We start from the raw sequence: 14283 nt of genomic DNA on the forward strand, positions 1-14283 counted from the left end.
CATGCCGTCCGTCGAAACAGAAAAATTTATAAAAATAATAATCTCTCACTCATCATTGAAGGTCACGAAGGTGTGATCATCATACATAAATGGACTTAGGACATTTAGGACTAATACAAGTGTGTAGGCTACTAATGTGACAGTGAGCATTATGTTAATGATGGATGGCACAAGAGTGTAGGCTATTTGAGAGGGGAACAGCTAAATGAGTGGATTTCAGCACACAAGAAATACAGAGTAAAATACAGGAAACCAAAGCTTCCTGTGGCCTAGCTATAGCCTACTCTGAAGCCTTATCACCACAGTCTCTATAAACATTATCGTGGTGGAAGATTATTGCAGGTTAAATGTGTTAATCCATATAGGCTACAGATATGTGGTAGTGGCTTTTGTTATTTTTAGAGATTAAGAAACTGACCTTTGCTCAGTAGCCTATACTGGGTTCCACACACACACACACACACACACATACACACACACAAACACATCAGTCACTTTAAATAGGCTATAACCACGGTAAACTCAGTAGGGCATTGAGTTACTTCTTTCAAATGACTTTCCTACCCCTTGACAGGATTATCATAAACGTCTAAGCAAAAATAAATCATGTAGACATTCTATGGCAACATACAACCAAGGGCATGTTTTCCTGGCCTCTTTTCATTTTTTGATTATGCATATTTAGCCATACCACAACCAAGTCTGAATGTGTGTGTGTCAGGCTACATCTTGGCAGACTTGCTGTCACTGGGCACCCCATCTATTTCCCAATAAGTTAACTGTGTCTAATATTAGCTGAACTCCTTTAGTTACTCTGGGACTAGGCCTATAGGCTACATCCCAAAGCACAGCAGCCTACAAGATCTCAAATATGAGTGAGCTGATCTACAGTGACTTTTAAACAGCATGGGCTATGCATTTCAGGGATTTTGACCCCAAACAGCAGAACCAGAGGGCAAGCAGCCAAGTATGAGCTGTTTTTCTTCCCCTCTAGAATCCCTCAACCACTGCAAATGTGCAGGTAATAGGAGTGCTAATGGCTTGACGTTTGGGTCAATGAATGCCAAGGAGACTCACCTCAGTGGAACGCAACATATTTTCCTTAATCTTTGACCAAGCCTGTGGTATAATAGCCTACCATCTGCCACACCTCTATTGGTCAAGGGAGAAACCAGATAACAGGTTCTTGACTTGTTATACAGTACGAGAGCAACAGCATTTGTAACTTCGTCACTGTTGTACTTCTGACATGGCCTCATATCAAAGCTGAAACTTAGAAAAAGCAGGTAAATACGAAATAATAAGAAGAGCACAGTGAGATTTGGTTGTCTTGTTGTTCGATAGTGCTTGTCTTCTGTTTGTTTGTGAAATACAGTAGTAACTTGTCATTTCTCCAGGAACTCATCCCAGTGCTCCTTCTGTACATCTTCAGGTGCACTGCATAAGGCTGCGTGGGCGATGCAATTTAAATGCAAATTCTCCGCCACGGACAAGGAGCCGCTCAAGGCCTCAAGGCTGCATCGATTCACAAAGCACATTTTTGTGAAGTTCCAAATACTACAAGTAGGCAGTGGCTTATTAAACCTTTACAGTACTGCTGTAACTGTGCCACAACAGTATGCATTTGCACACTGTGTCAGCAGCAGTGCAAACAAAAGAAGCTGCAGTAAAGTGTGAAAAAATACCTGCAGGTATTAAATGTACTCTAGTCATTAAGGTGATGTGAGATTTTGCTTTTTCTCTGCATTGTTTTTAAATAAATACAAGTGTGTTATCAGCTCATAAAAACAAGCTATACGGGCGCTCCGGTGGTGTAGTGGATAGAGCGAGTACCATATTGGCTCTGGCCTTTGTTGCAGTGGTTGCGGGTTCAAATCCAACCCGTGGACCTTTACTTCAGGTCATCCCCCCTCTCTCTCTCTCTGTCTGTCTTCCCATTTCGACTCTGTACTGTCTAATAAAGCTTGAAAATGCAAAAAATAATCTTTAAAAGAACAAAAAAACAAGCTATACATTTGCAAAATACAAACACTTTTCAACAAATTTAGACGTGTATTGCACATCGAAGTCTGAGTTTTTGGGATTCTAATATGAGCTACTTTATATGCTACATGATAACAGTAATTTGATTTATAGAATCAAAATACTACTTTTCATTGAGTACCTTGATTTATGAAACCAAAAACCAACCGCATGATTGTGGTTATATGATAATCATGATATCGATTTGCACCATGAAGATACGTAGATAGCCACAGTGCAAATACAATCAAACAAGTACTGGAGGCACCACTGCTTTAATGTTGTTGAACAGATACTGATTTTAATCTAAAATTGTACCTCATAAATTCCAGGTTTGAACTCAATAGTGCCCTGGATTCAGGGATTCAATATGAGCATGACAAAGTCAAACAAATCTAGTTGTAAGTAATTCAAATATAATCTCTGCAGCAGTCTAACTTTTTGTACTGTAAATATGACTCTTTAAGAGAACTGCTTTTAAAAATCCCTGTATCCTTATCTCAGGGTATGGACTATAGATTAATTGAGCAGAGTACAAGAAGAGGTGTGTTTGTATTGTATGCCTGTGTATTTATGTGTGAAAGAGCCCCTCCCATGGTTACAGGTAAAGCCCAGGGCAAGCATGCATGGGTGTGTTCCTTCTATTTCATCACGTCACCAATAAACTACTGCATAATGCAAACAGAGACCTAGGCAGTGTATGTTGCCTTTCTTCTGCGTACTCTTTAACAAATGTCAGCTTGCAGACACCACACGGCCAAATGACTGCTGAAACCTGAGCCTGCTTTTGTCTGCAGGTCTATACCTGAGCGACCTTTCACCATTACGCAGAGGTGCAGCTTGTGGATCAGGTTTCACCAGAGTGTTCATTCTACACATCAGCTCAGTTGGGACGCATTCGTCTTGGGTGAACAGAAGTCTCTGCAAAGGCTGAAGCCCCCTATGGATTCACAAGTCTGTTCTTAATGTAGCACTCAAGAATGAGGCAACTGCTTAAACCAAACACAAGACACTGTGGTAGCAACATTGCGGTTATGATGTAGCAACAGATTAGCAACCATGCTGTTTGTGCTGTGCATTTGAGCAGGAAAGTTGCAAGGTAATTTACCTTACAAGCGTAACCTCCAACCTGCATTTGTCAGAATAATGGGAAGGGCTAGAATCAGAGTGTGAAACATGAGCAAGACGAAAACATGCCGTGTCTCTATATGGCTTATACAAATGTTGGCTGATCCTTGAGGCCTAAAGTCCATACACGATGACCAGATACCCCATAGTGACAGATCTAAACTAAACTGGTCATCGGCTATTTAGCAGCTATTCCTTTCCAACAGGCTTTGAATGTATCCTGTGTGTGTGTTAGTGAATGTACACGGGGGCGTTTTATGTTTTTCAAAGAACTGATTTGCATTGTGTTATGCATGTTTAGGACTGACAGTGAGTGTTTGTGAAGAAGATGAATGGCTTTGAATTAGGGAAATATGCACGGCCACTGTGGACACCGAGGCCATGCAGAGGTTATTACTGCTGTGCGGCAATTGAAGCACAATCTGAAATTTCAATAGTTGACATTTACATATTGTGAAAGAAAAGAGATTATTATGGATGATAGTTTGTTATTGAGGAAGTTACTCAAGATAGTAGTTGCAATGTGTTTGTTTGTTTGTTATTAGTGCTGTTGTGTGATAACCTCAATTTCACTGACACTGCATTGAATTCAGTGACTCCCACTCATTGTCAATGGGAAGCAACTATAAAACAGCTCACACACAGGAAAACAGTCACAGAGATCTGTCAATGTTCCATGACCTTTTGGCCACAGGTCCATTTGTTTCTTTGGTTTTAGTCTTTAAGCAATATATTGACAGGATGAACTGATTAGGTCACCACATACATTACACCATAATCTCCTGCTTTGAACTGAATACTCAAAGGAGATATATTCTATAGTTTATGAATCAATCTAAAGCTATTATACCCTCCTAGCGTTCTGCATCTCACCCAACAAAGTGTCAAGAGAATGTAATGATTTGATACAGAAAAGAAATGCAGGATTTGTGTAATAGCATCCTTCAGCAGAAGAGAGGTAAATCTGCCAACACTGGATGGCATTAAAAGAGATATGTCTGGCATTAGGTTTATGACTGTTTCCAACATTCCTCCTCCTGACATTCTAGGATAGAAATGTATATTTGAGGGTCTGATTGCAAGCATATCTTTAGTTAAGTTATTAACTGAGATTTATATGTATTTTGTGCTCAGGGGAAAACATTATCAATGTTGGGTCTTACTAATGAAAATAAACTTCACAATTCTCACAACTCTCATAGACCAATAGCTTGATGGATAGAAAGATGGACATAGATAGATAGATAGATAGATAGATAGATAGATAGATAGATAGATAGATAGATAGATAGATAGATAGATAGATAGATAGATAGATAGATAGATAGATAGATAGATAGATAGATAGATAGATAGATAGATAGATAGATAGATAGATAGATAGATAGATAGATAGATAGATAGATAGATAGATAGATAGATAGATAGATAGATAGATAGATAGATAGATAGATAGATAGATAGATAGATGGATAGATGGATAGATGGATAGATGGATGGATGTTTAGCATTGTATTCTATCTCTCTTTAATTTATTCTTAACCTCATTTACTTTGATTTCTGGCACCTAAAGCAGAAATGTGACCTTCACTCAACAATAGTGTTATATGACCAGCAGTCACCTTCGCAGCTCCCACATCTTTTCATTTCACATCATGCAATCAGTCCAGCATGTGTATGAAAGGCAACTTTTATAACTGAGACAACGCGAAGAGGCCAGACAATCACTCCCAATACATTGTTCTGCTGGAGCTTTGTCAAGGAATGCATGACTGACAGCAGAGACATCAAATTTCCCACTTAATTTCGGTCATTTATTGACATTATTATTATTGTTTTTAAAGAAATAAATATAATCGCAAAAGCACTAAGGCTAATTAAATCAAACTATACGCTGAGATGCTAAATATTCTTTATGGAAGCCTATTTTGTGGCCTATTTCTAAATATAGGCCTACTTATCCTAATAGGCTAATACATTATCTGATCTGAACACACACTTGTGGCATTTAGGCCTATACCCAATGATGAAGGCCCTTTATAGGCACCTATGCCTACTATCTTTGTCTTTCAATTTCAGTTTTTCACCTTTTTCATTCCGAATTCAGCTTTTAGTCAATAATAACAGCTTTTTATATAGCTTTTGGATAGGCATTAATGGCCTATGGTTTAGGTAGAAATTTTCATCTTTTCCCACATTGAAAACTTATTTGCTCCATATTGATAGCTGTTTTGCCTTTTGATTGGGACCAATTTACATATCATTTATGTAGGCTACAAATTTTAGACTATTATTTAGGTATTGTTAAGTTTGTTGTCTAAATAGTGTAGCCTACTAACGGACCCTAGGCCTACTACACAGCCCTTCTGAACTGCATGGGGCGGGGTGAGGGAATGTGGCCCCTCCCCTCCCCATGCGCCGTTGTTGGTGAGTGAACACGGAACTTACTGCGCTCCATCCCAGACGCAGGAGGCAAAGACGTACTAGAAACACTGAGGACATTTATAACATTTTGGACTGAGAGGCATTTGCGTTGACACTAATGTGAGTACCCGTGCCGCTTCTTTTGCCAAGACAGCTTCTCGACCGTGATGTGTGCAGTCGACGACACTAACAGCAGACATTTAAATCCTGTCCGTTAACTGCGAGCTTGCTAACTAGCTAGCGTTAGCTGTCATACGATGCAATTCGCGGACTGCTGGTCTCGACATCTAAGCATATCACATTAAAAATAACGATAATAAAAAGTGAAACATGTTAGGAGAACACGTAAGCTATTACTGGTAAGTAGACAGCTAACCGCTATGTTACTCCTGTTGTTAACGAGGTCGACATACAGCTAAAAACATAACATTGGGGTCCTAGTGCTTCATAGGTCAACTTTGGGGTTTCAGCTTTCGGGCCTGAAATGTCAAAAACATCTGTAACAATTATACAAATATGTTTTTCATTCCTTTCTATTTGGGAATGGCTTTTAACTCGCGGTGAATGCCAGTGTGTGTGGAATTTTTATGTCACACACAAGACCCCGACACACCGGTGGGGAACGTGTCATGTCAGACACACCCCACATGAAAAAGGAAAGTGATGTAGCCTATTCAGGCACCTGCGTAGATTTTTGGTAACATTATATGATTAGATCTACTAACTATAGCTGAATGTAAGCTTTCCCCCATTTTCTTTGTTAATGTTATTGACCTTGCCTGCCAAATCTTTTCAGGCCATTTCCACAGTAATGGTTTCCAATTTGAGCCATACAGGTGCCATCACTACCAGAATTTGGACCAGCTTAAACCCCTTTTTTGACAACTTCACAGTCTAAACTTGATATTCGATTTGGGCAGTGAGAAATGGCTATCTCCCTTGTTAGTCACTACACTCCCAATATTGGCCAGTGTAGCCTATCTGATTTAACTCTAATAAACCTTCCGGTCATAATCCAAAATAGTGTGTAGATGAACATCGCCCAAATTGCTGGATAAAACACTTTTGTCAACTTGTAAGAGAACTGTCAAGTCACATACCTCAGTAAGGATCTAATATGCTCTGTCAGCAAGTTTGATGACTATTGTTTTCATGCAACACCAGAATGGAGATGTGCACCATGTTCTGTGTCCTGAAAATAAACCACTCAGAGGAAATCCCTGAGCGACAGAGGAACTGCAAAGTTAAAGGTCTTAAAACTGCCATTGTTTGAGAGGAATGCTTGACAATAGTTTCAACTGAGGGCAGGGCATATCATTTTTAATTCCCCATGCTGTTGTGTCACTGTCCTCAGCTTTCCTGTTCCTTTTTGTTATTGTAGGATACGGCCATCCAAGTACCAAGTAGTGTATACACTGCCTAAATGCATCTGTTTCTAAGGTTTTCAATTCTATCAAGTGGTGGCGAATGTTGATGGGTGATATTCCCATTGTACCTTGTCACTTATTCTGTCTCTGCCTCTCAGGGCTAGAAAAAAAAAAAAAAAAAACTATTGCAGATCGTCCCTTCAGTCGCTGATAGACGTGTTTTGATTGTTTTATTTGCAAAATGAGTGACATCTGCAATATTGTCATTTCATACATTGTTGGTTGCACAGATGAACTATCCCTTTCACTAAGTAGTCTGTGTGTCTCTGTGTTTTTCATTTTAAGTTACATTTCACGCACATTCCCAATATCCCCGTCGTGACCAAAAAGTTCTGACAGGCTGATGTGAACAAAGAGAGCATCGGTGTGTCTCAGCTTTAAAAAGATATTCTCTGGTTAAGCCCCAGGGCCGCCGACTGGGACTTTTGCAGATCATGCTTAACTTTCAGAATAATACATTTCAAGTCAGTGACATATTTCGAAAGCCTAGAAAGACATGAACTGGACTATCCTATGAGGGCAGTCTTCAGCTGTCAACATACATTTTTAGAACAACTGTTATGGGATTTGTGTCTTTCCTTCTGCCTCTTTGACATTTAGCCGTCTCTCTCTGGCATGTGTGAATGTATTTACATGCACATCTAAACACACCATTCAAGCAGATGTGATAAAAGCAACAACAGATGTCCCAAAGGTATTTGAGAAATTATTCAGAAACTATAATAATAATAATGGATTGGATTTATATAGTGCTTTTCAAGGCACTAAAAGCGCTTTACAGGGTTCCAGGTTCCATTCATTCACACACAGTCATACCGGTGGTGGTAAACTACGAGAGTAGCCACAGCTGCCCTGGGGCAGACTGACGGAAGTGACTGACTATGGCTTCAATTCTTCATTTTGTCATACAGATGGGGGTAATTGTTTACATTGTTTGGTAGGTCATTATGTTACATTTATTTGACAGATGCTACGATGCAAAGTGAATTGCATTGAAGCTACGTCGGAGCAAGAGCTAAATATCACCTGAAAATAAATATCGCTTCTAAAACATGTTCAACTGGCACAAGTCTTTTAGCTCCAGGCTGTCTGCAGCTCCACAGAAAATGGGGTGCACTCCATCATACAGTATGCTTGCAGTGCCTCTCAGTTGTCATGGGCTGCTGAACTCTCCAATTAGCACGTCATATCTTCTTTTGTCTTTCTGTTGAATGCGTTTGACAAAAGTGTCTGGATTTTGAATAGGGTATGGACAGGACAGGTGGCAATGTCAGGCCTCAGTGGGATGAATTCCTCTGTCATGTCTGCTGTGCACACCATGAATCAATGCAAACCAGTACTTGCCTAATAATTGTTGATCATCTTTGCGTGACAGTGATTAATTAGGGAACAGTCTGATTGAAAATGTAGTTCGGGTGCTTATGCTACGGTGGAAGTTATTTTTCATCCTATGCTTTCTGTTATGTATTCAATGAATTAAGATGTGTCGGGATTCCAGGACCTTTATGCACTGACTGTTGAAGGTACACTTTAGCTATTAGTTAGGCTATTGTTCTAAACTTTGACTCAGTCTGCCCCAGGGCAGCTGTGGCTACTCTCGTAGTTTACCACCACCGGTATGACTGTGTGTGAATGAATGGAACCTGGAACCCTGTAAAGCGCTTAGGGGTGGTAGGATGGCCTAGAGGAAAAGGTGGCCGACCAGTAACCATGAGGTCGCTGGTTCGATCCCCGGCACCGGACAGGAGGGTGTTAGTTGTAAAACTAGCAGAGGCTGGTATTGCGTCTACGGTGCCCACCATCTCTACCATTGTGTCCTTGAGCAAGACACTTAACCCCAAAACTGCTCCAGGGGCGCTGTACTGCGGCTGACCCTGCGCTCTGACCCCCTCCGAAGTGTGGTAACTTGAGAGGGGATATGCGAAAAGACGAATTTCAATGTGCCTCGTGTACAACTGACAAATAAAGATAACTTAACTTAACTTTAACTCTTGATGTGAGTGCTAATTCGGTTTTTGGGTGGAGAATGTTTGTGGTGAGCCTGCTTTTACATGGCATTCACGTGATATGTTGTGTAGGTTGAAACTGTTTCATCCTCTTATGTCAGTAATAACAGAAACACCATTATTATCTTTTTCTCTGCAGGATGTTCCGCTTGCGGGCATTGTCCGCGGTCTCTGTGGGTCTAGTGCAGTTGTCCCGGCGCTACCACAGCGGGGCAGCGAGAGGGTCTGGCCGGAGGAGGCTGATGCTAGCTGCTCTGGCTGGGGTGACCGGTGTATCAGCTAGTGCTGGGCTGCTCTGGCAAAGGTAAGACTGGCTCCATTCATATTCCTATTACTACTGAGAAATCTTTTTCTGATACTTCAATTGAATGAAAATGTATAAAAACCTTTTTCTATGTATACTATTAGTCTTTCAGGTAAATTGAACCCCAGTTGATTTGCCATTGCACTCAATGTCTTCAGACTCAAATTGCACTCACAAAATAACCAGAAACTACAAATAGGTTAGTTGGTCTTTAATTGATGCTGGTATATCATTAAACCGTTGAAATAATCACACAAACGTGCTGCTCACCAACCCGAAAGACTTGCAACATTTTCATCTGAGTGGGTTTTTCATCTTTCAGGTCTTTTGAGCTTTGTGGAGTTTTTCTACCACATCAAAGATATTCCCCCTGAACGGTACACCACTCTGTGGTGTACGTCGTTGACACAATGACTTGCAGGTTCCACTATCTGGCGTGGTGGTCCCAATTAAATCAATGGACATAGATCTATATTGACTAAACAAGGATTTTGCTTGTGGTGCAGTATTGGACAAGGGCTTGGCTTTCATGTACATGACTCATTTGTTTCCCCTTACATTAACACAACTGTTGGGGGAAACCACCCCCGGGGAAGTTGCTCTCCTGCATTTCTTTTGACACTCCAAGCCACCGGCCCAAGGGTGTCACAATGTTTTTATGGCTATCCATTACATAGGTGACTAGTATTTAGTTAAGGCAAAGCGGTGGAGAGGGAGTGGACGTGAGATCTCTATGGGGACTGAGAGACTGCCGCAGGAGGTAGAGTGATGGATGGTGCCTCAGGGCATTAGAGACTGATGGAACGAGACTGTTCCAGGCCTTCACCCCTAGGCTTCATTCTCCTTCTGTCTCATTAAACTGAATTATTCAGCCTGTCCCACACCGGCCCAGCCTTTTATTATTATTATTCCAATTTTCAATTTAGTCAGACAGATTGTCAGGTGGGAGTTTGCCATAGTAAACCTCTCTGCATTGCACTGACAAGCAAAAACAGTGCAGCACATAATCTCCCCCAGTCCCTCGCTCTGTATTATTAACTGTTTAGCATCAAAGCTAAAGTACATAATAAACTACACACTCGGTTACATATGTCTCATATTATTTTTGGTTTCAGAGGAAAACATAAAGGGATATTGCAATACGTAACCCTTTTGATAGATGACATACAACTATCCTTCTGTTTTTTTTGTTTTTTTTAAACTATAGAGCATATGCAGATGCAGGGCCATCGGTTCAAAACTCTGAGCAACCAGGCGAAGAGGCGCCTGATTTCGTGACGGATACACACTCTGAGACTGAGAAGTCTGTAGAGGCCAGCAGTGAAGACGAAGATGCAAACGATGAAGGTGGTGAGGAGAAGAAGAAGAAGCCCCGCTCTGGATTCCGTGACCGCAAGGTAATCGATAAACAGTAAACATTCAGCCGTTGAGTCCGTCCAGTGTTTTAATTCATCTTTTAAATGCTGTTTTGAAAGCCCTCCCAATCAATGTCTAATATGCAAACGCCAGTGTTTTTTGACAGACTATTTTACAGAGAGACACACAAAGGTAATCAGCATGCATTGCTGCTGTCATAAATAACAGGAATGTACCACCCGTACGATTTTATGCCTTTTAATTAGGCAGCTTATGACAGCAAGGACTAGCAGGAGAAGAACAAAGAGCCCTTGATACGATTCAAAATTTACATTTGTAGCTCTGTTATGTTATCAATGGAGGACCAGGGAACAATTAGGGTACATCTGACATACAAGTGAAGAGGTAGTGCTGTGTCGTAAATTTCATCTAGAACACCCCCTGAGGTCAGTATTTCTACTTGGAAACTTGGAGAAACCTAACATTCAACACGGCTGCTCAGCACCTGAACAGCAGTGAACACTTTGATGAGCTAACATTTTAGCGCTTCTATATTATTTGTGCAATATTAAATCACCTTTATTACCATATTTTCCATCTCTAGATATGTTGCTACGATATTTGTATGCACAAAATAAACCACTGGTATTATTAACAATGGCTAACTCGAGGTGATTGCTAAATGCAAACTTTTCAGTCTTCTTGTTATTTCACACTCTAGCAACTGGAACGCAGTCAACTCAGAGTTGACGTCACTCCCAGTTCAGACCTGCGGCTTCCAATGTTAAACCAATGCAGCGTAAAAATCACTCAGCTTTAAGTCTGCTAAAGGCATAAAGATGTCTAAGAAATTAAAAGTTGATCACAGCACCATGGGTTACATTGTTGTTGGTTAAAAAAAGGTTTCAGCTCACTCACAATATCAAGGAGTCTAGGTTAACAAAGCATACTCTCTGAAGTAAATTAGTTGTGTACATGTTTGCAAATGTCCATCTGTTCTTCAGACCGAGACAGCCTTTGAAATGGTAGAATGTTGATTGGCTTTTACATTATGTTTTGTGGGAATTACTTTCACGCTCCTTAAGAACATTTATTTTGAGTGTTCGGTCCTTTCATTTTTTTTACCAAGGTGAGTGGGACATTCTCAATAATATTAATCTCAAATGCAAAATTATGCAGCATGAACAATTTTTCACTCTAAAATTCAGGGCTTTCACCTCTCATAATTTTAAATCTGATTTACCACTCTTGTCTCCAATGTTGCACAACAAGATTTGAAAGTCTTGGGGATAAAATTAATCAAAAAAGTGGTATGACTTGGAACTTGATCCCCCGGGGCATGTGAGTATGTGCATGTTTTGTACAAGGAAAAAGAGAGAGTGTAAATGGCTTAAGAGCTGACTTTCCATCAGTGTGGGTGATGCTGTGGATCAGTAGCCTGTAAATCTGAGTAGATGAAAAGCTAGAGAGAGCCATCAGTCAGGCTCTCGGGCATTTCCACATGACTGTCCTGTAACCTCCCAACCGTACACTGATAGCTTCCTCTTCTGGGGGGGAGGGGGGCATGCTCCTGGTGATTTCCCTATAGACCTATAAGGTCCGCTAAAGAGGGGGAACCAACACACAAGCACGTACATAGACTCCAGAGAGAATCTAGTTTGATCAAAGTCTGTGTATTCCACTCACTCTCTATGTTATCACATGGAAGTGTATACAAGCTTTGAAAAAAGTTGTGCTTTAAATCGTATTATAAAAAAAAACTTTTTCCACAGGGGGGTTTGTGTAATGAACACAATCATTCTACGCCACATAAAATAACCGCCTGTGTGGATTTCCACTAAGCAACAGCGCCCAAAGCAGATGCCGTGCTGTCAATTTTAGTTTTAAATTTTGTGCTGAAAAGCAGATGGCAGTGTCAAGGCAAACATAGACAGCGCTAATGTGTAGGGGAGAATGGGGTAATGTGAGACACTTTTTACATTTGTTCCCCTCTAAGCGAGCTAAAATGATTTATCAGTCAAATTTACACATTTCCCATTAATTCAGGATGTTTCCTAGAAATGGGCATTAGCAGAATTTATTCAAGACAAAGGGCAGTGAAAATATGATTGTTTTAAAAATAGTTGTCTTGTGCCAAAGCTGGGGTCAGAGCAAAGAACAATCAGAACCAGCTAGAACAGCCTGGGACTCAGAACACAGGACTAGACCCAGCTGTAATTTTCCATCTTTTCAGTCTTTGATTAATATTTTTCTGCATTTGTTTTATTTGGATCATTCATTGAATAAAGACATATTACTTAGAGTCTATTGATGTTAAAGGTCAATCTCCTGTCCCCAACATACATACGTGCCAAACCATGCCCTTGCTGACACCCCTTCAACCATCAACCCCCACCTCCAGCCCACATTGTCTGTTGTCTTATACAAACTAGTCTCCTTGCTACCTCAAATATAATGGATTCATTAAAAGAGGGCACAGACACTGTCTCACTTTACCCCACAGCATTTGTCTCACGTTACCCCACTGCCACAATTTGAGAAAAAACTATCTCTCTGAGCAATTCAGGCTAATCTTCAGTTATCATCATCACATGGTTTCATATGTTGGTAGTTCATTAACATGTATGATAGAAGTTTTTCTACCTGAATCAATTTTCTTTGGCACAACAATCGATTAAGTTGACAGCAAGAAAATTTACTTTTACATGCAAAAAAGAAATTTTTGTGAAAAAAAACATGCTAACAACATCACCATGAGGTCCTCTCTTTCATGGCCGAGTGGAAATGAGAGGGGCTTGAAAACGTATACAGTATCTCATATGACCAAAAATGTGTTCCATTGCCTACATACAGGGGGTGTCTCACATTACCCGATGCCTCACTTTCCCCCGTTCTCCCCTATATCAGCCGAATATATTATTATTATTATAATTTTTTTTTTCAGACTGCTTGACTTCAGTCTGTGTGTGATGCCTTGCTGGTAACCTTATGTGTGGGTGGCACAGCTTTGTGTGGCTGGGATAGTTCTGCATTCCCCCTTCATGTTATCCCATCAGGCAAACTTATTCTAAAAAAAACACTGTTCCATGGTTTATAATGTAGTTGTTGAGTCAGGGGGCTTACTATACCTCCCCATCAGGACTAAGAACTTGTTTTCCTGCCTCCACATGCTTCTTTATTCTGGTCTCATTCACCCCCTCCGCGCTCTCTTAACTTTCCCCTCAAGAGTATTTACCTTGCTGCACACAGGATTGGAATATAACTAGGTCTTTTGATTTTGATGTTTAGGGGTATTAAGAGTGGTAGTCATGCCTAACACGCGAAATGTTGTGTCGTTGTTTGTCTGGTTTGCAGGTGATGGAGTACGAGAACAGGATCAGAGCCTACTCGACGCCGGACAAGATTTTCCGCTACTTTGCCACGCTGAAGGTCATTGGCGAGCATGGAGATGCCGAGGTTTACATGACGCCACAGGACTTCATACGCTCCATCACACCCAACGAGAAGCAGCCTGAGAGTGAGCCCTCCTCTCTTTCCTTTCCACCATGTCTGCCTTAAGCATATCACTGACTTCTTTACAGCCACTGGCATGCTCCAATTCTTTACCCATGAGTTT

General features: G+C 40.7%; 1 protein-coding gene across 2 annotated transcripts in view; it reads left to right on the top strand.

Moving 5' to 3' along the window:
- Window positions 1–5567: 5567 nt before the first annotated feature.
- Window positions 5568–14283, top strand: part of micu1 (mitochondrial calcium uptake 1) — a 31835-nt gene continuing 23119 nt past the window's right edge. For both annotated transcript variants that reach the window (XM_080036878.1, XM_080036879.1), the window contains exons 1-4: window positions 5568–5694; window positions 9147–9311; window positions 10519–10708; window positions 14022–14184. In XM_080036878.1, the coding sequence (XP_079893004.1) occupies window positions 5693–5694; window positions 9147–9311; window positions 10519–10708; window positions 14022–14184 (520 nt within the window). In that variant the 5' untranslated portion in view covers window positions 5568–5692. The remainder of the gene's footprint in view (window positions 5695–9146; window positions 9312–10518; window positions 10709–14021; window positions 14185–14283) is intronic.

This window comes from Ammodytes marinus, assembly GCF_949987685.1.
Source record: "Ammodytes marinus genome assembly, chromosome: 11".
Lineage (NCBI taxonomy): Eukaryota > Metazoa > Chordata > Actinopteri > Uranoscopiformes > Ammodytidae > Ammodytes > Ammodytes marinus.